This window comes from Chenopodium quinoa, unplaced genomic scaffold, assembly GCF_001683475.1.
Source record: "Chenopodium quinoa cultivar QQ74 unplaced genomic scaffold, ASM168347v1, whole genome shotgun sequence".
NCBI lineage: Eukaryota > Viridiplantae > Streptophyta > Magnoliopsida > Caryophyllales > Amaranthaceae > Chenopodium > Chenopodium quinoa.
This window is the reverse complement of record NW_018744693.1, coordinates 1,714,400-1,737,807: the sequence shown is the minus strand read 5'-3', so window position 1 is coordinate 1,737,807 and position 23,408 is coordinate 1,714,400. Positions and strand designations below refer to the sequence as shown.

The 23,408-nt window shown below is 32.8% G+C and overlaps 3 protein-coding genes across 4 annotated transcripts; 1 reads left to right on the top strand and 2 right to left on the bottom strand.

Moving 5' to 3' along the window:
- The first annotated feature begins 1,738 nt into the window (after positions 1-1,738).
- LOC110702296 (protein FAR1-RELATED SEQUENCE 5-like) lies at positions 1,739-4,732 on the top strand. Its single transcript, XM_021879999.1, has 3 exons — positions 1,739-1,862; positions 2,367-3,540; positions 3,667-4,732. Exons 1-3 carry the CDS (start codon positions 1,739-1,741, stop codon positions 4,310-4,312), a joined length of 1,944 nt encoding a protein of 647 aa, XP_021735691.1. The 3' UTR covers positions 4,313-4,732.
- A 3,964-nt stretch (positions 4,733-8,696) lies between these two features.
- Positions 8,697-10,190, bottom strand: LOC110702516. Of its 2 annotated transcripts, XR_002507471.1 has the most exons (3): positions 9,537-10,190; positions 9,104-9,444; positions 8,697-9,005 (listed from the first exon to the last, which is right to left on the bottom strand). XR_002507471.1 is itself a non-coding variant. In XM_021880237.1 (2 exons), exons 1-2 carry the CDS (start codon positions 9,630-9,632, stop codon positions 9,172-9,174), a joined length of 369 nt encoding a protein of 122 aa, XP_021735929.1. In that variant the 5' UTR covers positions 9,633-10,190; the 3' UTR covers positions 9,017-9,171. The 2 variants fall into 2 exon arrangements, 1 of the variants encoding a protein (XP_021735929.1); XM_021880237.1 differs by lacking the exon at positions 8,697-9,005 and having other exon boundaries at positions 9,017-9,444.
- Positions 10,191-10,511: 321 nt separating this feature from the next.
- LOC110702295 (fibrous sheath CABYR-binding protein-like) lies at positions 10,512-12,482 on the bottom strand. The gene is made up of 7 exons (XM_021879998.1): positions 12,451-12,482; positions 12,225-12,392; positions 11,894-12,075; positions 11,504-11,791; positions 11,231-11,413; positions 10,969-11,049; positions 10,512-10,744 (listed from the first exon to the last, which is right to left on the bottom strand). The coding sequence occupies exons 1-7, from the start codon at positions 12,480-12,482 to the stop codon at positions 10,512-10,514; spliced, it is 1,167 nt and encodes a 388-aa protein (XP_021735690.1).
- Between the last annotated feature and the right edge of the window lie 10,926 nt (positions 12,483-23,408).

The following is a 23,408-nucleotide window of genomic DNA, read 5'->3' as shown; positions in this document are numbered from 1 at the left end:
TCTTGATCCTTTATCCCCTTCTTCTTTCACCTTTAGCCTAACCACGTTACAACCCTTAAAAAGACCTTTTTGAGGTATACACACACTTGTGCGAGGTTCGGCTAGAGTTACGTTTGGCCTGATTCCTAACGGATACAAGCAGTTGGGGAGACAAGAAGTTGGGGAGGCAAAGGTGGGAAAAAAAAGCAAAAACAAGCAGAGGAGGCATCAATGGGGGCAGAAGCTAAAAGAAGAACGAACCAGTGTACTAAACATCAAATAAATCTGAAAGGCAGCATAAACTAATAGATAGGTATAAACCTTGATAAGTTTACACCTTGATTTCATTTATGTTTTTATGACTTATACATTGATTTCATTTATGGATTTCCTTTGTATCTAAGGTGGAATTTTAATCCCCCTTTAGCTAATTATCCAAGTGTAAGGATTGTGTAATTGTATTAGGTTAAACCGTATTTATATTAGGACATATTGCGAATTCTAACCTAGGGTGGATCATATAACCTAGGGTGGTGAAGATAACCTAAGGTGGTTTTGCTAACCTAAAGTGATTTTTGTATTCTAGGGTGCTTTAGATTACCTAGGGTGGTTCAGCAATAAGAGCAGGGTTTCTATGATTGAGGGTAGTGTCTCAATGATTGAATTGATTGACGGTAGGGTCGCATTGAAAGTAGGGTCTAATTGATTGAGAGTAGGGTGGTTTCATTAAAATATGGTGTTTAGATAAGATAGGGTGGTTTGGATAAGAAAAGGTGGATTCCATTATGTAGGGTGGATACAATAACATAGGATGGTTTCATTAACATATGGTTGTTTGGATAAGATAGGGTAGTTTCGTTATGTGTCCAAAGCTGCCCAACCAGCCGGGCCATACGGGCTTTTTGGGCCGAGCAAAAAAAACAACTAAAATTGCATAAATCACATTCTTAGCTCATCCAAAAAAAATTAAAAATTGGGCCAAACCCAACCTAATTTTGGGCCGGAAAAATCTGCCAAATAACCCATCCAACAAAATAAAACTAAAATCGGCCACAACAATAATAAACACTCAACAACCATGTTATCTCTTGTCTCAAAGTGTTGTTCATAATTGGTATTATATATGACGTGGCGGAAACAAAAGGAGCTTGGAAAGTTAGGGAAATTGAAGATGAGAGAAAGTGTAGTTTTGAGGCTTTGAAAAAGTTAATTTTATTTTATTATTATATTTCTCAAATGGAAACTGAACACGACTTGGCTCAAACATGACCTTAGAATAGGGTCTGGATAGTTAATCATAGAGTCTCTGTCTTTAAATATTCAACGCTATTCTCAACACGTGAGGCTTTGCATTTGACTATATAGACATTACTCTCAACATGTGATGGTGATCGGTTCGGTCTTTGGGTTTCAAAAGTTAACTTTTTGGGTTTCGGTTCGGTCCGTTCTAAACCCGAAAAAAACCCAGACCGGACCAAACCCGAAATTTAATACAAATTTTTGCCTAGACTCTAGGGTAGCTAGCTTCTCCTACACCCCCATGCTACTACATCGTTTTATATTCAAGCCATAAATAATCATTCTGCTATTTTGTTTTTTTTTTCTTCATCTTTTTTCATTTTTGTTAACTCTCTATTCAAGCAACTATATAATGATTTTTTTAACCTAATTTCTATTTTATTTCTCTCTTTTTTTACTTATTTCATTTTCTCTCTCCTGCATTTTTTATTTTTCCCCCAATTTTTCTCTCTCTTCTTCCATGGAAATTTCTAGCTCAATTGTGTTTGATCGTGACTGTGATTCTAGCTTAATTGCTTTAGATCGTGATTGTGATTCTATTTTTCCTGTTGGAGTTGGTTTAGTCGACTCGTTTTCGCAACAATGTGAGTAATTTTTCCCTCAATCATTCGATTTTGATTATGCTCTGTTTTTGCATGTAATAGTTCGATTTTGATTTCATAATTTGATAATTGTATGAACTATAGTTTATATAATGCTCAATTATAATTTTTGGTTTTGTAGTTTTGCTTATTGTATGAATTAAAATAAAAATTATGGTCGATTATAATATTTGATTTAATTTTTATTTATGATTATTTTAATTTATAGTTTGTGATGTATTGTTGTGATTTTATTGTTTTTCTTTGTAATGTTGTTATTCGATTGATGTTTTTTCCAGTTTTCTGCATTTTAATGATTGTCTATAGTTTTATAAAAGTTGACATTCAATTAATGCTCATGTATGTTAGATTATATGTACATTTACGTTAACATAGGTGTAATTACTGTAATTTACATTTATCTATGTAATCATAAATGTTCATTTATATGTTTTATTATCATTTTGATATATGTTCATTTATGTAATGATAAATGATCATTAACAGTTTACATGTGGTTATTGTACATTATTGCTATTATTTGTGTTCATTTGTTACATTTTAATATTGCAATGGAAAAAAAGAATGCTATTTTATTTGAGGAAGCAGCTAGTTCTGAATTTTATGGGAAACAATTTCCTTCTGAAGATGTGGCTTATGAAATGTTTAATGAATATGCATTTAGAAAGGGCTTTGGAATTAGAATTGGAAAAAGTAAGAGGCGAAGAGATGATTCATTCTATATGAAAAGATTTGTTTGTACAAATGAGGGTTTTAAAGATGATAAGTGCAGGAATAATAGGCTGTATGAGAGACTTAACATAAGGACTGGTTGCTTAGCTTTTGTGCAGCTTAGTATTGACCGTTCAGGTGTATATACATGTACAAGACATGAGATGGTTCATAATCATGAAATGATTCCTGTTGACAAGAGACATTTAATAAGGTCTCAAAGGGATATTTCTAAGGAACATATTAATTTCATTTCTACACTTAGATTGAGTGGAGTTAAAGTTTCTGATTCTTTGAGAGCGTTAAAGAAGGAGGTTGGAGGGTCTCCTAACCTTTGTTTTACAGCTCCTGATGCTTATAATGCTATTTCTGTTGAAAAGAGAGCTAAACTTGGGGGAGGTGACAACAATCAACTAATCAAATTTTTTGCTAAGAGACAAATTGATGAAGCAGATTTCTATTATGATTTTGAACAAGATGAAAATGGTGCATTGGTTAATTTCTTTTGGAGAGATGGAAGGATGATGAGAGATTATCATTACTTTGGTGATTTGTTAGTTTTTGATACTACTTATAGGACTAACAAATATGGTATGATTTGTGCTCCATTTGTGGGTATGAATCATCATGCAAATAATGTGATGTTTGGCATGGGATTTATACTTAATGAAAGAACAGAATCATTTAAGTGGTTATTTGATACTTTTCTAACTTCTATGGGAAGGAGAAGTCCTATTACTATTATGACTGATCAAGCTCAAGCAATTGCAGCTGGGATAAGAAATATTTTCCCCAAAGGTGTTCATCATAGATTATGTGTGTGGCATATTGAACAAAATTCTAAGAAACACATTGGGGCGTTGAGAGCTTTGGATGGTTTCACTGATTTATTTGGTTATTTACTGAAGTATTGTGAAACTCCACCAGAATTTGAGCATTATTGGAAAAGGTACTTCTGCTTTATACTTGTTTAGCTTCTTAAATAATTTTTACAGAAATGAACATTTAGTTTTTTATAAATGTTTATTTATAATGATCATAACTGTTATGCTTAATGATCATGTTTCATTTACAGAATGTTGTTGAAATATGACTGTGCAAATGTTGATTGGTTGAATGATTTGTATAAAATCAAAGAGATGTGGTGTCCAGCTTTTTCAAAGAAATTTTGGTCAGGAGGTGTGCTTTCATCTCAACGTAGTGAGACAACTAACAAATCAGTTTCTCAAAGGCTTAACAAGACACAAGGTCTATGTGATTTCTATCAAGTGTTTCTCGATGTGGTTCAAGAGTGGAGAAGCAAAGAAAAAGGGAGAGATTATAATACAATCAGAGGTAATCGTCATTTGGCCTTTGCATACATTGGGATTCTTGTTCATGCTAGATCATTGTATACTATTCAAGCTTATGTGCTTTTTGAGGAAGAGTTCATTAAGGGTACTGCTTGTGATCATAAGGATGCTGGTGTGAATTTTCCTGAATATTATTATCATTTGTGGAGACCTGGGAAAGATATGATCAAGCACGAGGTTGTTTTTAATAAAGAAACACATGCAATATGTTGTACATGCATGTTGTTTAGTGAAATGGGTTTGCTTTGTTGTCATGCTCTTCGAATTTATCATATGAATTGTGTTCATAAGATTCTAGATGACTATATATATGTAAGAGGTGGACTAAGGCTGCTATGTGTAGTCATGGCCTTGATGAACCTACAATGAAAACCAATGTAGTATCTACAAGTGTTTGGAGGACACAAACACTAAGGAAATTTGTTAAGTTGGTAACAAGTTGTCAACACTCTTTGAATGCTAGAGCAGAGGTTGAATGTTATTTCAATCTTTTAAAAGAAAAGATTGAGAGTGTTACCGGTACTATTTATTTTAATGAACCGGTTGAAGGTATTGAAATTGTTGATCATGAAGTTAAGAATCCGGCAAAATCAAGACCTATTGGAGAGAGGAATTATAGGCCTAAGAGTAATTTAGAGAAGGCTTATAACAAAGCCAGGGGTCAGTGGTTGAAGAAAAAGTCAGTATACACTCCTTATAAAAGATCTAAAGGTCAAGCAGTAGTTCAGGTAATAATGCACATTTATGTTTTTGTTATTGATCATTTATGTTCAAGAATTGAACATTTTTGTTTTGACTTAGGAATTGGACGAGAATGGGTGTCCTATATCTTATGCTAATTATTTGGCTGATCCTAATGAGTTAATTGTGATTGAAGATCCAAGTGCTCAGGTAAAAACTTATTTTCTTTTTTTTTTATCTGTTTTTATCAAATTCTTTAGAATATGAAACATTTTTACTTTTAATTTTTTTTCAAGGTTTGTAATAAAAAGACTTCCATTGTAGAAGATATCCCTTCAGATGATAGTGTTTCAAATGACTTTGAACAGGTATTATGTAAATGATTATGTATGTAATTGTAGTTGTTCATTTTAGTAGTTTAAGTTGTGATTATAATGTTTTTATAATTTTCATTTTATTATAGGAATATGGATATAGCTCTATGCAATCAAACGTTACTGTTGATCCAGACATATCTTCTATTGTTAAGGTGAAATATTAATCATCTACCTTTTAATTTTGTATAAGGTCATTATGAATTTTGAATTTGATCATTAATTATTTTAATTTTGATCATTAGGGTAAAACAGCTGCAATTGCTCATGATGTTGATAATTTTCCAACAAGTTCTCAATTGCCACCAAAGAAACCAAGAAATGTACAATTTCCCACAGTTGTGCATGCTCAAATCAATGCTCAAGCTCCTTCTAAAGTTTCTAGCATTGTTCAAAATCCTCCAAAAGCTCCAAGAAATGTTCAAGTTCGTTCTAGTGTTCCGAAGAAAGTTCAAGCTCCTTCTAATGTTCCAAGAAGTACTCAAGGCTGTTCTCGGAATGTTCAAGTTGATTCTAGTATCAAGAAATGTGCATGATGTTCCTAATGTTCCAAGAAGTACTCAAGGAAATTCAAGGAATGTGCAAGTTTCTCCTAGTGTTTCAAGGAATGTTCTACTTTCTCCTAGTGTTTCAATGAATGTTCAAGGATCTCCTACTGTTTCAAGAAGTACTCAAGGAGGTTCTCCACAGATTTCAACCAAATATGATAGGTTTTTAGCGTTTTTTGATACTAGTGTGGCTAAGAGATTGGCTACAAATGGTAAATAAGAGAGTAAATCAATATGCAATTATGTTTTGGTGTTTAACTATCAACATTTTTAGTTGTCTCAACTTTATAGAGATTCAAGTGCTTTAAGTTTTTTATATTTTGATTTATTAAGTAATTTGAATCTTTTTTTTTCAAACTATTCTTAAATGTTCTATAAATGATTATTTTTGCTTTTGGAAGTGATCATATACTATTTTAAATAGTAAGAACCATTATTAAATTGGAATAATTATATTAGATGATTTAAAACTGGCAATTATAATGTAACACTTTACTATTTGTAAATATTAAAAAGATAATAAATTTTGTCTTTACTTGAACAACAACAAAAACTTATGTCCATACAAATAATGAAAGCAAGTATGATCATATATATGTCTATATATGAACATATTGTATTAAGCTTGTGCAAATCTTCTTGCTGCTCTTCTATTGTTCTGTGACTGCCTGTTTCCTTCATTCAGCATTAGTTCAGCAGTGTATTGTACTCTGAGCTTTCTGATTTGGTTCACCTGTTCCAAGAAAATAATTTATTATAAACATGAACATTAATGGGATATAAATGATCATTATGTATTATAAAGTGATCATGAAGTATATTTTTTTGTTTTATTGAAATTTACTTACATTGTTTGGTTTTAGGTCACAAACCCATTCTTCATTGGGATCAGCAGTGAAAGTTTCCATATGTTTCATAATGTAAACTCCACAGTTGGTGTAATCTTCGTTGCTCCTCCACTTCATTTTTTGCAAAACCACCTTATATTTCTCAATAGAATCTGCATCTTCATACCCCAACCCTTTCAAATATTCTGCATATCCTTTTAACTGCAACATATACAGAAAAAAAATTCAAAGGATCATATTAATATTGATCATTTTAATTTTCAATATTGATCATTTTGTATAAACAAATTGATTATTTATATATCTATTAAACAATATACTTACCACCAATTGGGGTTGGTTTTCATACTTTGTTGCAATTGTTTGATAATTTGGCAGTTTCCTGTTGTCAATTATATGCATTGTCTCATTGATATGATCAATGCATAGAAGATAGAAATGTGCATATATGGCCATTGGAAAAAAATCTGTACATAGTACACAATATTATTATATATACACATTAATGTAAATGAACATATTATAATTCCATATTGTTCATTAATACCTGTTGATATCCAACTGCACTCTTGATTTTGTATAACCTCAATTCATTTGTTATTCTTTCTTTGAAGTATGCAATTCTAAGCTCCATTGATGATCCTTCAGGACACACTGTATTTGCATACATAATTTGCTGCAAATAATGCACAAGGATCATTTTAATATTCATAATGATCATCTAGTATAAGTGAATTGATCATTTTAGTACACCAATGTATACATGTGTAATTTCAATAAAGACTTACATGTGGAAATGTTGAAAAGTATAACTTGTTCTTTGACCTTTTTTGATTCAGAAGTACTGCCCATGAATCGATCACATTGTTAACTACTAATGTATCCCCTTCAAGAGTTTTCATCTCTGCCCTATTGATCGAATTCACTCCATCATAGTATAGTAGCTCACTACAAAATATCAATTTTTTAAATTTTATGAGTTTACAACAAACACAATGTTAAAGTTTTAATGAAGTAAGTGATGTATACCTTTGATCTTTTCCACTATAAGCATAGTCTGTTACAAGTTTGTTCATTGTGTCTTCATCTTTGAACAAATCCTTGTACTTGACCATGTATGGAGATCGGAAAGCAAGAGGAGCATTTGGGATTTCCCTTTGTGGCCTAGTTAATGTGACCATATATTAATACAAATATGAATTTTTTTTAATAATGAACAAATAATTTATATAAAGAACAAATAGTAATACCTTATCTCTTTTTCCTTTGCAATCTCAGTTTTTGCCTTCTCAGCTTATCTTGATTTTTTTCTTTCCAAAGTCTTCTCTCTGTCACTGAATAAATATTGAATTATGAATGATCATTTAGTATATTGATAATGAACATTATAAATCTATACACATGTAAAGACCATTTACCTTTGTCCTGTTGTGTTTTTGGAAATTTGAATCTTCTTTGTTTCAATTTCTTTTGAATCCTTTTTTGTCTCACTGAATATAAATATAGTATAAATGATTATTCAGTTTAATGAAAAAGAACATGTATATGTGGAATAATCATTTACCTTTCCTTCACATTTGAAGCATATATCTGTTTCTTCTTGTCTTCTCTGAAATATTAATCATGGTTAGTAATGAAGAGTAATTATTATAAAAAAAACATTATTCTCCTTTTTTGAACAATAAACACTTAAAATATTACTAAGACATTTAAATTAAAATACATAATTTACATATCTTAAATTGTGCATTCCTACCCTAAAGCAAAATATTCCCTTCTGATTTTATAATACATATCCATTACTAACTTCATAAACAAAAACTGTCCAAAATAATTACTCTTTATAACCAAATTTATTCTACATGTCCATTCAAAATTATATATTTTCTAACAAGATAGGTCTTCCATGTTTACCCCATGCTTCCTCCTTTCTTGTTTGATTTATCAAGGATATCTTCCATACTTGAACATGCTGGAGATTTCAAGATTGTAGAAATATCTCCAGCAGCTTCCCTATTTTCAGTTGGTGTCTTGGGATCACCAACTTTTGAATCAGATGCTGCAAACAAAATACATGAAAGTAATTTTATATAACTAGAAATGAACATTATACTTAATAATTTGATCATTTATTTGTAATATGTGAACATTGTACCACTCTTTGAATTTCCTTCAACATTTTCTTCTAATGCTTCAGATTTTGAACCTTCACCTTTGTTTAATGATTTTTGTATTAATTTGCATTCACACATATATAGACTTAGTATCATTAAAGAAGAATATTTTACAATCACAAATGTTCATTTAATACTATATAAGTGAACTTTTTACCTTTTTTTGAATTTCCTCCATCTTGTGGTTCTTCAGAATTTGAACCTCCAACTCTTTCTGTTGATTTAAAATATATGAAATTGTTAATGTAAATGAACATTTGTTATTCTGAATATATACTTTTTTGAATATTTAGACTAAACAAACTTATTATTTTATAAATGAACATTATACTTTTCATAATTGTACATAGATATTAAAGCTTTACCCTCTTCTGGCTTAGAAGAAACATTTGCATCAGTTGTTGTTGAAGTTGTGGCTGCAACATTAATATGTGCTTCTGTGTTCAAATAAATTAAATTTTAATTCTTTAATTATATTATACTCTTTAAGTAAGGATATTCAAATTAATGACAGTTTTTAATTAAGCATATTTACCAGTTGTTGGAGTTGGGGGAGTTAAGTTGCAACCCAAACTGAATGCCTTCCTTATATCATATTCCTTCTCATTTCCTATTTTCTTTTTTTTCTACTTCACTTGCCTCCATCAGTTCCTTCTCAATTTGTGCTATGGCATTCAAAAAATCCTCTGATCCAAATATTTCTTCATCTTGGCTGAGAATTGATGGTTCTCTTGCCATCTTTCCCAACACTTCATCTACCTTCTTGACCAACTGATTCCCAGGGAAGAGCTCTTTTGCCTTAACCAATTTGGTAGAAAGTCTTGCCAAAGATGCACCAACTTCTTGTACCATTGATGCAAATTCATTCATAAAGACCTGTCATTTATAGAACATATAAAAAAAATCATATAAGACATTATGTGTTTTGATATAGAACATTTCATAATTTATAAATGATCATTTTGTACCTTAGGATTGTCTTCAGGCTTTTCTTCTATTCTTGGAAGGACTTTTCCATATCCATAGTTCAAATCATTTTCTGTTTTTATCCTTTCAAGTGACATATCCCTTTTCCAACAAGAAATTATTGGAATTGTTCTTGGTTGTTTTTTGTTCAATCTTTGAACTCTGTCAAAGTAGAACAGCTGCACCAAAACCCATTACTATAAATGAACATATAATATAATACAAATGAACAATTAATATAAAAGATTAAAATTTTAGACGAAATCGATATTTAACATTTTGTTAATGAACATTCATTGTTACTAAAATGAACATTTTATAATTTACTATTGTGTGTTGTAAACTTACCATCAGAAATTGCAGTGGTCCATTGTAGAATCCTTTTCCTCCACTCTTTCTCCATGTCACATGGCAACTGATGAGAGAGTCAAACACGTACTGACACCAATTCAAGTTTTTTATTTTTTCTTTGTCCATCATAGAAAACAGAAACTTGAAATGGCATTGGTTGTTTGAAATACACTTCATCAAACAATTCACAGCAACTACCAAAAAGTTGGTGAGAAAATCTTCTTCTGTTGGCCTTTGGTTTTTGAATTTATCACTTGTATATTGAGCAATAATTTGGTTTACAGATGGTGTTTTGCCTTGCCATTTTGACCTCCAATATTTTATAAATACACCAAAATCTTCACTTGCTCTGTCTGATTTGGCTTCAACAATAGGAATGTCTCCCATTGGCAAACCATATACAATTCTCACATCCTCCACCTCAATTTCAATTTTCTCACCTTTAGGCAGCTCAAAACTACAACTACTGACTTCAAAGCTATCTAAAACCCAATGGCTGAATTGTTTGTCAAGCTGAGGAAGTTCTATATCCAACAACGGCCCCAGTCCTATTTCATGCACTAATTTCTTCTGTGTATCACTCATTTTCTTAACCCAATGCATGAATTTGACATGGCCTCCTCTTGTCAAACTTCCAACTTCCTCTTCATTCTTTTCTTCCTCCTCTTCTTTTTTTTAGCCACTGAAAATTCAGTTTTCCTCTTCACAATCTTTTTTATTGGTTCCCTCTCATACAGAACCATTCTTTTTTCTTCAGCTTTTGGTTTTTTCAATGTTGTTTTCTTTTCTTGAACTACTTCCACCTCCTCACTTTCTTCATCTTCTTCTTTTTCAGCATCAAAAGCTGGATCCTCACTGTCTGATCCACTATCAGTATTACTTTTATCATCTTCTTCATTTTCCTCCTTTGATTGTTCTTCAATGATTTTTGTTTTCTTCAAAGGGCCTTTAGCTGATGCAGAAGGCCTCTTTTGGCCACCTAAACATTTGATCAATTATAATATGTAAAATGAACATATATATATGAAAGTGTAAATTGCTAGTTTGTATTTGAACATTTAACTTTATTAATATGTACATTACCTTTTTGTTCTACTTTTTTAAGAATTTTCTTTTCTGCAGGAGCAGAACTTGTTGCAGGGACTTCTTCTTGTTCTTCATCCTCTGATGGTTCATCATAAGGCACTTGATCTATGACTTTTTTTTTTTTTTGCAGGACCTTTGGCTGATGCAGCAGGTCTTTTCTGACCACCTAATTATTTGATCAATTACATTAAGTAAAATAAACATTTTAAAAGTGTAAGATTGTAATTGAACATTTATTGTTTTAGATATGTTCTTTTACCTTTTTGTCCTGCTTTCCCAATAACTGCAGCCCTTGTACGCCCTGTTTTCTCAGCAGGTTTCTCTGCAACTGCAGTTGCAGCCCTTGGACGCCCAGGTTTTTTGGGTGTTGTTGCTGCTGGTAAGTTTTCAGCAATTGCTGCAGCAGCTGTTGCTATAGCTGATATGCCAGGCAACTTAACATCTGCAAATAAACATTGTTATATAAATATTAATATAGTTGTAATATTTTATTTAATATGATCATTTTTATATTAGAAATTGTACATTTTACTTACCTCGTGATTTACTTCTTGTTCTTCTGCTGGTGATTGTTCATCTTCCTGTTTTTTCTGATTTTCTTCCAATTCTTTTTTCTTTTGATTTTTCCTTGCAACCATTTTCCTTCTTGGTTGCTTTGAATTTTTTGAAGATTCTTCACTCTTTTGAGACAAATTTAACTCTTCAACAGGTTTTATACCTCTCAATATTCTTGTCAACTCCTCATCCCTTTGCAATTCTTCTTGTCTTTGTCTTTCCAATTCTTCTTTTGTTTCATCCTCAATCTCAATTTCTTCACCACCTATACATTTAGATCATTTACAAATTGGTAAATGAACATTTTCAGTATAAGTGTTATTGATTAAAAAAATTTAATATTTAATTTAACAATTATGTACATTACCTAATAGGATTTTTTTAATTTCAGCAGGGGCCTTCTGTTGTGCATTGGCAGAACTTGCTGCATGGGATTTTTCTGCAGCAGAGGACTTTTCAGTAGTTGTAGTTGGGGCCATTTCAGCAGCAGTGGCTTTTTCAGCAGTATCCACAGTTGTAGCAGGGGCCTTTTTAGCAGCAATGACCTTGCTAACAGGAGCAGTTTTCCAGTTTTTTGTCAGTTTTTTTAGTATTCCTTAAGTTGACACTTTTATTTTTTTCCTGGCAACAGATAATTTATGATCAATAATATTGTAAATGTGGAATAGAAACATTTAATAAGTTATATATGTTCATACTTTTGCATTATGTATGAATGTGTTTCTTCAACTGCTGCTGGAGGCTCATCCTCTTTTGGAGGCTCTTCCTCTGCTGGAGGCTCATCCTCTGCTATAGCCTTCACTTGTTGTGTAGGCTGATCCTTTGCTGTAGCCTCTTTTGGAGGCTCATCTTCAGTTGATTCATTTCTGAAAATTAAAAATTGAAAATGATTAAAAATGTTTATCAACTAATATGAAAATGAACATTAGTTGATTTCTAAAAATACCCTGCTGCATCCTTTTTTAGTTGTAGTTGTTCAACCTCTCTTGTGTCTTTCTTAGGTGATTGATTTCTGAAAATCAATTAATTTCAAATAATTAAAAATGTTTATTAAGTAATATGAAAATGAACATTATGGGAATCAAATACCCTGTATTCACTAATTCTGATCCAGCCTTTTCTTGTTGTAGGTGATCAGTTTTTGCTTCCTCTTCAGTTGTTTTTTTTTTCTGAGAATGCAAATCATTAGATTATGTATGACAACTAAGAAATAAATGAACATTAAACACATTGAGGTAGAATATACCCTTGATTTGTTGATGCATCATCTATTTTTGAAGTTTCCTTCTCTTGTTCACTGAAATTTTTCGAATGTTAATACATAAAAGTATGATTATGTAACTGTATAAAAATTAATTATTGAATTTTTATTAAGTATTTATACCTTATTGATTGATTTTTCTCTGGCCTTGATCTTGACATTATAAATTTCACTTTCAACTTTTTTGGTTCACTAAAATTTTACAAATTATTTCAATTATGAGATTAAGTATTGAAGTAAATGATTGTACATTAAATATTACATATATGAATATTTGTAAGTATATCAACTTACTTGGGATGTAGGTTGTCTCCTAATAAATAGGGTTCCCACTTTTTTATAACTTCATTTCTATCCAATTTGTTGTCTATTTCAGAACATTTATTTCTCTCATGAATTATAGGATAAGGATTGAACATTCCATTGTCAAATTGCATCAAGTGTATCACTTTAAATGGTACATCACTACAATGTAAATTAATATTGTAAATCATAAAAATTGACATGATGTTTCTATGTTAGACAAATGTACAGAATAGTTCATATAAATGATCAATATAGTTGTAGCAATGAACATTTGTATACACATATATGGATATATATAACATAATATGAATTTTGACAATATAGTGTTTTCTAAATGTTCATTTTACTACACAGATGAATAAGGTATATGTTTTCTATTTGTACAAAATGGAATTTAGAAATGAACAATTAATATGTCAGTAAATGTATACACATAAATTTAGAAATGAACAATTTAGAAACAAACATAAATTGCATGTTGTACACATAACATACAAATTTGAACATATGTATACATATATATGCACACATATATGCACACAATCCAATTTGAACATATACTGTTTTGTATTTGTTCATTATATTTCACAATACTATACTTAATATTTTTTTTGGTTGATCATTTAATCAAAATTATGCATACATTCCAATATTAACAGTAACTTGTTTAAATTTTTATTATCGTCTCAGAAATAGAGGAAAATTATGTTTATTTTGAATTTAAACAGTAACTTGTTTAAATATGAGCAAATTTAAATAAATTTATGCTTATAATTCCAAAAAAAATAGTAATACTTACTTTGATTGTTCTGGAACTCCAGTATTTTCAATTTTTTTCCTGAAGCATCATCAAAAAGAAAAAATACCAAAAAATTAGGGTTTTGTTTCGCAATTTTCAATTAATTTTACACTAAACATGTAAAACATACTTACTCATTAGATTTTTGGTTTGTTGTTGTTGAAATTTGTCAAGATTGTGCAATTTCGTCTCTTATGTCGGACATTTTAGACAATTTTACTTGCTAATTGCATGTACGAAAATGGAGTAGAGAGAGAAAATGGAGGTTGAGTGAGAAATTGGAGAAAGAGGATGAGAAAGAAAATGCAGAGTAAATGTGATTATTTGAAAAGTTTTTTTTTTTTTAATTATATATATATATATATGGGTGGGGTTGTGGGAAGTTACTGGCAGTTTTAGAGGGAAGTTACTGGGATGTGTGGGGGTAGTGGTACGGCGTCGTTTAGGGGGGGTGTAGGGATAAATGGCTAAACTAGAGTCTAGCCATAAATAATTAGAAATTTAATACTCAAAAATAATTATGGGCTGCTTTATTTGATAAGAAAAACCTTTGAATTAAACGTTACGTAACCGCCCTTTTGCCTTCGAGTTCGACCTTTGTAGATTCTCCAACAATCCTTTCTTCTCTAGCAAACTTCACAAATTCATAGTGTCAATGCTTTTCTTAGTTTACATACATTACCAATTATCATCATTCATCAATTTAAGGGAGACTTTGGCGCAAAGGTAAATTATTAATAATTTTATCAATTTATTCAATTATTTGTACTTTATATTTCAGATCCCTTTTCATCTTTAATTAGTTATTCATATGATTGTATATTTTCAACTTTCAAGGAGTAAAAATTATAAATTGGTGTAATTTGCGACTATGTATTCGTGTTTATTTTAGGCTACAAACCCTATAATTGTGCATTAGATAGTATTGCTACTTGTTACTTTGTTAGATATTTTTAGTTTCCAATAATTAAATATTGGATTGTTCATTGCCAATTATACATCACCAGACCACCTAAAGATGAAGAGTTGAGCGTTGAATTGGCTCATCTTTTCAAGCGTCAACACAGTCCATAACCAACGAAACTCCTAATTGTAATAATCAAATAAAAATTATTGTATCCTTCCTACTTCTTATCTATCTATACCGTACACATATTCCTATTCGTTTTCATCATTTTTTATACTACTCATTATCTCCAATAATAATCATGGAAATTTCTAATAATAATCGCTCTATGTTCGCCAAAACCCCCCTATGTTCTCCAAATCACAATTCTCCGATCAATCGCTCAAATTCTCGGTGAGAATTCGGTGACTCTTACCTATAGATGTTAAATCTACCAATATTTTCTTGGAAAATTTGTAGTTATTAAGCTAATCTTTTGGCCATCCGCTTTTATTATGTCAACCTGGCATTTTTATTATTTAACTAATGTGTGGCCTGAGCGATGCTCCGAGTTATTTTTTGTAGCACTTGTAATTGAATAGATATATAGGGTCATTGTTTACTATTTATTTATTAATTATTTGTTTATAATTTATAATAGTTTCTCATTAAACCTTTGAATAAATTATTTATTGAATAACTATTGACTAATTATATAAACATGTTCTTGTAAAAAGTTATATAGACATGTCCTTTGTATATAATTTAGGTAAAATTGGTATAAACCACCTTTTTTGTCCAACTTTTCTGAAAAAACCACCTTTTATATATTTTTTTATTTACTAAACCACCTTTTAATTACCTAAATTTTTTATTGCACCACCCCTATTTAAAATTTTGACGAAAAATTTAATGGAGCGATTTAGGAGGTGTCGGGAACTGGTGTTGGAATTTCGCGAAATACTATGAGATGAATCCGAGATCATATAATATTGTATGGACCCATATATATATGACCATTATCCGGCAACGTAAAGGCCCCGTGAGAGTTTATAGCCAATACAAGAGGCATGTACGAAAACGGGTAAAATGATCATTTAAAGACAAATTGGATGGTTCCACCCACCCATTAAACTCTCATAGGGTATTAGAGACTATGGTAAACATCTCGGCAATTTTTATTTTCGGGCGAAAAAGAGTCAAAAAAAATTACAAAATTGAAGACTATTTAATCCACAGTTTTTGAGGAATTTTTGAAGTTTCGGGACCCGATGGAAAAAATATTGAGTCCCTAAAGCTGTCAAAAACTGACCCGACCCGAGGACCCGACCTTGACCGATAATGATCTGAACCCAGCCTATACTCGAACAATAGGGTGGATTATAGCCTTCAATTTTGCCACATTTCGCCACCGGGCCCCAAAATCTCAAAATTTCCTTAAGAAACGTGTATTATAGCCTTCTATTTTGTAATTTTTTTACCTTTTTTCGCCCGAAAATAAAACTTGTCGAGATTTTTACCATGATCCTTAATACCCTCCAAGAGTCCAATTGGGTCGGTGGAACCATCCAATATGCCTTTAAACGGTCATTTTACCCGTTCACAACTTGAAGTGATTTCGTAAACTCAAGTTTACCACGAACGTTTATGACAACATATAATGATCATATATGGTTTCAAACGGCTTTATATAACCCTAAGATGTATCCCTTAGGCTTTCGAGGCTTTTCGCTACCAGGCACTGAAACCTCAAATTTTCCTCAATATACGTGGATTATAGCCTTCAATTTTGTAATTTTTTGACCTTTTTTCAACCGGAAATAAAAAATTTCGAGATGTTTACCATGGTCTCTAAATCCTCCAGGAGTCAAATTGGGTCGGTGGAACCATCCAATATGCCCTTAACAGTCATTTTACCCGTTCACAACTTGAAAAGATTTCGTAAACTCAAGTTTACCACGGATGTTTATGACAACATATAATGATCATATATGGTTTCAAATGGCTTTATATAACTCCGGGATGTATCGCTTAGGTTTTCGAGGTTTTTCCCCACCGGGCCCTGAAGCCTCAAAATTTCCTCAAAAAGCGTGGATTATAGCCTTCAACTTTGTAATTTTTTGACCTTTTTTCGCACGGAAATAAAAATTGCCGAGTTGTTTACCATGTTCGCTAATATCCTTCGGGAGTATAATTGGGTCAGTGGAACCGTCCAATATGCCCTTAAACGGTCATTTTAGCCGTTCACAACTTACAGTGATGTCATAAACTTAAGCCTATGACGGACGTTTTTGACAACATATAATGATCATATATGGTTTCAAACGGAATTATATAACCCCGAGATTTATCCCTTACGGTTTCAAGGTTTTTCGCCACCGGGCCCTGAACCTCAAATTTTCTTCAAAAAGCGTTGCTTATAGCCTTCAATTTTGTAATTTTTTTGACCTTTTTTTGACAGGAAATAAAAATTGTCGAGATGTTCATCATGGTCCCTATTATCCTCCGGGTTTCAAATTGGGTCGGTTGAACCATCCAGTATGCCCTTAAACGTTCATTTTACTCGTTCACAACTTACAGTGATTTCGTAAACTCAAGCCTACCACGGACGTTTATGACAACATATAATGATCATATATGATTTCAAACGGCATTATATAACCCTGAGATGCATCCCTTAGGGTTTCAAGGTTTTTCGCCACCGGGCCTTGAAATCTCAAAAATTCCTCAAAAAGCGTGGTCTATAACATTCAATTTTGTAATTTTTTGACCTTTTTTCGCCCATAAATAAAAATTGCTGAGATGTTTACCATGGTCCCTTCCCTTCACGAGTCAAATTGGGTCGGTGAAACCATCCAATATCCCCTTAATCGGTCATTTTACCCATTCACAACTTAAAGTGATTTCGTAAACTCAAGCCTGCCACTGATGTTTATGAAAACATATAATGATCATATCTGGTTTCAAACTACATTATATAACCCCGAGATGTATCCCTTTGGGTTTCAAGGCTTTTTGCCACCGGGCGTCGAAACCTCAAATTTTCCTCAAAAAGCATGGATAGCCTTCAATTTTGTAATTTTTTGACCTTTTTCGTTCGGAAATAAAAATTGACGAGATGTTTACCATGGTCCCTAATACCCTCCAAGATTCCAATTGGGTCGGTGGAACCAACCAATATGACCTTAAACGGTCATTTTACCCGTTCACAACTTACAGTGATTTCGTAAACTTAAGCCTACCACAGACGTTTATACTACATATAATGATCATATGTGGTTTCAAACGAAATTATGTGATCCCGAGATGTATCCCTTAGGGTCTCAAAACTTTTCGCCACCGAGCCCCGAAACCTCAAATTCCTCAAAAAGCATGGATTATATAGCCTTCAATGTTGTAATTGTTTGATCTATTTTGCGCTCGGAAATAAAAATTGCTGAGATGTTTACCATGGTCCCTAATATCCTCCGAGAGTCAAATTGGGTCGGTGGAACCATCTAATATGCCCTTAAACGGTCACTTTACTCTTCACAACTTGTAGTGATTTCGTAAACTTAAGCCTACCACGGACGTTTATGACAACATATAATGATCATATATATTTAAAATGACATTTTAGAACCCAAAGACGTATCCCTTAGAGTTTCAATGTTTTTCGCCACGAGGCACCGAAACCTCAAATTTTTCTCATAAAGTGTGGATTATAACCTTCAATTTTGTAATTTTTTGACCTTTTTTTGACCGGAAATAAAAATTGTTGAGATGTTTACCATGATCCCTAATATCCTCCGGGAGTCAAATTGGGTCGGTGAAACCATCTAATATGCCCATAAACAATCATTTTACCCGTTCACAACTTGAAGTGATTTCGTAAACTCAATTTTACCACAGACGTTTATGACAACATATAATGATCATATATGGTTTCAAACGACTTTATATAACTCTGGGATGTATCCCTTAGGTCGTCGAGGCTTTTCTCCACCGGGCCCCGAAACCTTTAATTTTCCTCAAATATCGTGGATTGCCTTTAAATTTGTAATTTTTTTATCTTTTTTTGCCCGCAAATAAAAATTACCGAGATATTTTCCATGGTCCCTAATATCCTCCAGGAGTCAAATTGGGTCGGTGGAACCGTCCAATATGCCCTTAAACGGTCATTTTACCCTTTCACAACTTGATGTGATTCCGTAAACTCAAGCCTACCACGGACGTTTATGACAACATACAATGATCATATATGGTTTCGAACGGAATTATATAACCCTGAGATGTATCCCTTAGGGACTCAAGGCTTTTCGCCACCGAGCCCTGAAACCTCAAAATTCCTCAAAAAACGTGGATTATAGCCTTCAATTTTGTAAATTTTTGACCTTTTTTTGCTCGGAAATAAAAATTTCCGAGATGTATACCATGGTCCCTAATATCCTCCGAGAGTCAAATTGGTTCGGTGGAACCATCTAATATTTCCTTAAACGGTCATTTTACCCGTTCACAACTTGTAGTGATTTCGTAAACTTAAGCCTACCACGGACGTTTATGACAACATATAATATTTTGACCTTTTTTCGACCGGAAATAAAAATTTTCGAGATGTTTACCATGGTCCCTAATATCCTCCGGGAGTCAAATTGGGTCGGTGGAACCATCCAATATGCCCTTAAACGGTCATTTTACCCGTTCACAACTTGAAGTGATTTCGTCAACTCAAGTTTACCACAGACGTTTATGACAACATATAATGATCATATATGGCTTCAAACAGCTTTATATAACCCCGAGATGTATCTCTTAGGTTTTCGAGGCTTTTTGCCACCGGACCCGAAAACCTCAAATATTCCTTAAAAAGCGTGGATTATAGCCTTTTGTAATTTTTTAACCTTTTTTCGCCCGGAAATAAAAATTGTCGAGATGTTTAACATGGTCCCTAATTTAATATCCTCCGGGAGTCAAATTGGGTCGGTGGAATCGTCCAATATGCCCTTAAACGGTCATTTTACCTGTTCACAACTTGTTGTGATTCCGTAAACTCAAGCCTACCACGGACGTTTATGACAACATGTAATGATCATATATGGTTTCAAACGGAATTATATAACCCCGAGATGTATCCCTTAGGGTTTCAGAGTTTTTCTCCACCGGGCCCTGAAACCTCAAAATTTTTTCAAAAAGCGTGGATTATAACCTTCAATTTTGTAATTTTTTGACCTTTTTTCGACCAGAAATAAAAATTGTCGAGATGTTTACTATGGTCTTTAATATCCTCCGAGAGTCAAATTGGGTCGATGGAACCATCCAATATGCCCTTAAACGGTCATTTTACTCGTTCACAACTTAAAGTGATTTCGTAAACTCAAGCCTACCACGGACGTTTATGACAACATCTATTGATCATATATGGTTTCAAACGGCATTATATAACCCTGAGATGTATCTCTTAGGGTCTCAAGGCTTTTCGCCACTGGACCTTAAAACCTCAAAATTTCCATAGCCTTCAATATTGTAATTTTTTGACCTTTTTTCGATCGGAAATAAATTTTTTTGAGAAGCTTACCATGGTTCGTAATACCTTTCAAGTGTCTAATTGGGTCGATTGAACCATCCAATATGCCCTTAAACGGTCATTATACATATTCGCAACTTGCACCGATTTTGTAAACTCAAGCCTACTATGGACGTTTATGACAACATATAATAATCATATATGATTTCAAACGACATTATATGACCCCGAGATTTATCACTTAGGGTCTCAAGGCTTTTCGCCACAGGCCCTAAACCTTAATATTTCTATAAAAAAAAAAACGTGGATTATAAGCCTTCAATTTTGTAATTTTTGACTTTTTTTCGCCCGGTAATAAAAATTGTCAAGATGTTTACCATGGTCCCTAATAGACTCTGGGAGTCCAATTGGGTCGGTGGAACCATCCAATATGCCCTTAAACGGTCATTTTACCCGTTCACAACTTGTAGTGATTTCGTAAACTCAAGCCTACCACTTACGTTTATGACAATATATAATGATTATATATGGTTTCAAACGACATTATTTGACCCTGAGATATATACCCTAGGGTTTCAACACTTTTCACTACCGGGCCTCGAAACCTCAAAATTTTCTCAAAAAGCGTGGATTATTATAACCTTCAATTTTGTAATTTTTTGACCATTTTTTCGTCCGGAAATAAAAATTGCCAAGATGTTTATTATGGTCTCTAATACTCTCCACGAGTCCAATTGGGTCGGTGGAACCGTCCAATATTCCTTTAAACAGTCATTTTATCGTTCACAACTTGAAGTGAATTCATAAACTCAAGCCTACCACAGACGTTTATGACAACATGTAATGATCATATATGGTTTCAAACGGCATTATATGATACCTAGATATGTCCCCTACGGTCTCAACACTTTTCTCCACCGGATCCTTAAATCTCAAAATTTCCTCAAAAAGCGTGGATTATAGTCTTCGATTTTGTAATTTTTTGACCTCTTTTCACCCAAATATAAAAATTGCCGAGATTTTTACCATGGTCCCTAATACCCTTTGGGATTCCAATTGGGTCGGTGGAACTATCCAATATGTCCTGAAACGATCATTTACCCGTTCGCAACTTACATCGATTTTGTAAACTCAAGCCTACTACGGACGTTTATGACACAATATAATGATCATATATGGTTTCAAACGAAATTATATGACCCCGAGATGTATCCTTTAGGGTCTCAAGGCTTTTCGCTACCGGGCACCTAAACCTCAAAATTTCCTCAAAAAGCTTGGATTGTAGCCTTTAGTTTTGTAAATTTTTTACCTTTTTTCGCCCGAAAATAAAAATTCCCGATATGTTTACCATGGTCCCTAATACCCACCGGGTGTCCAATTGGGTTGGTGGAACCATCCAATATGCCCTTAAACGGTCATTTTACCCATTCACAACTTGCATTGATTTCGTAAACTCAAGCCTACTACGTACGTTTATGATAACATATAATGATCATATATGGTTTCAAAAGACATTATATGACCCCGAGGTATATCCCCAGGGTCTCAACACCTTTTTCCACCGGGCCCCGAATCCTCAAAATTTCCTCAAAAAGTGTGGATTATATCTAGAGCTGTAAAAAACTGACCCGACCCGAGAACCCGACCTTAACGGAAAATGATCTGAACCCAGCCTGTACTCGAACAATGAGGTGAAACTAATGACATGTAACTTGACTTGATCTTAACCGAAATCCCATTTGATCCAATACTTTATGGTCTGAACTCGAACATGTCCCCAACCTGATAGTAACCATCAACCGATTTAATCCAACCCGAAAATAATCCGAACTTGAACTAGTACCCGACCCAATTAAACCATGAACCCGAGTCATGGAAGGTTTAATAAAATTTTGATATACCTTTTATTCAGCTTATATACTGGTATAATTCTGTAAACCTTCAATCCGATTTAATAAAATATTTTGTTCAGCTTATATAACTTTTGTTCTCTATTACTCGTATATAAGTTTAATAAAATATTGATGATGCTTGATCAAATTATAGAAGGCGTAATTATATAGTTCAACTTGGCTACATCGATATTTATTAGAATTGAACTTGAACTAGAACCTGACTCAACACTAACCCGAACCCGAATGTACCATCTTGTTAACCCATCCAAACCTGACTCAACACAACCTGAACCTGAAATTGAACCCGATCTGATTTTAACTCGATTGAACCTGATCCATATCCGATTAGGTGAACGACCCGTTATTACTTGAACTGAAATTGACCCAACGTGAACCTGAACCTGATCTGAAGCTAGATTGACTCGACATAACCCGATCCCGATTTAACCCGAGACCTAATTTGACCCGAGCCAAACCCGATTTGAATATCCGAATTGACAGCTCTAGTTTGGGCCCATTTGGATAGACAATGCAAAACCCCAACCAGCCATCTTGGTCTATGTCATCAAGACAATTTGAAATGGACTTGTTAGGAAATGAGTACTGAACTACTCTTTCCTTAATTTTTTTTTAAGATGTTGCACTTAGTTTTAGACAATCATAAATTCTCAAGAAAGACGGAAGTACGTTAATTTATTGTAAGACTACGGGTTAAAGTTATCTTAGAGCATTGCCACTAATGGGCATTTTTTTGGTTGCCCCATCTCTCTCTAACCACTTTCTCACTCCTCCTCCCAATGGGCATTTTCTTGGTCATTTTTATTCTAAACCAATGGTCAAAAGTTATAATCCCCACCACTCTCTCCTACTTTTAACCCTATACCCCACCAATATTTATCTCTCCTACACATCATTAAATTTGTAATTTAGTATTTCTTAATTTTATTGTTAACAAAATTTTGTATTGATTAAATTATTTATGAGTAGTACAATATTAATTATTTTTAATATTAATTTATGAAAAATGTATTTTTTAATAAAATAATAATATTTATTCTTAACTAAATTTTTTTATTGATTAAATTATTTATGAGTACAATATTAATTATTTGTGTCATTATTTTATGCGAAATTTCATTTTTCATTAGTACAACATTAACGATTACAACATTGGAACATAATGATCGTACACCAATCATACAAACCAAATAAATTAACGATTACAAAACTAT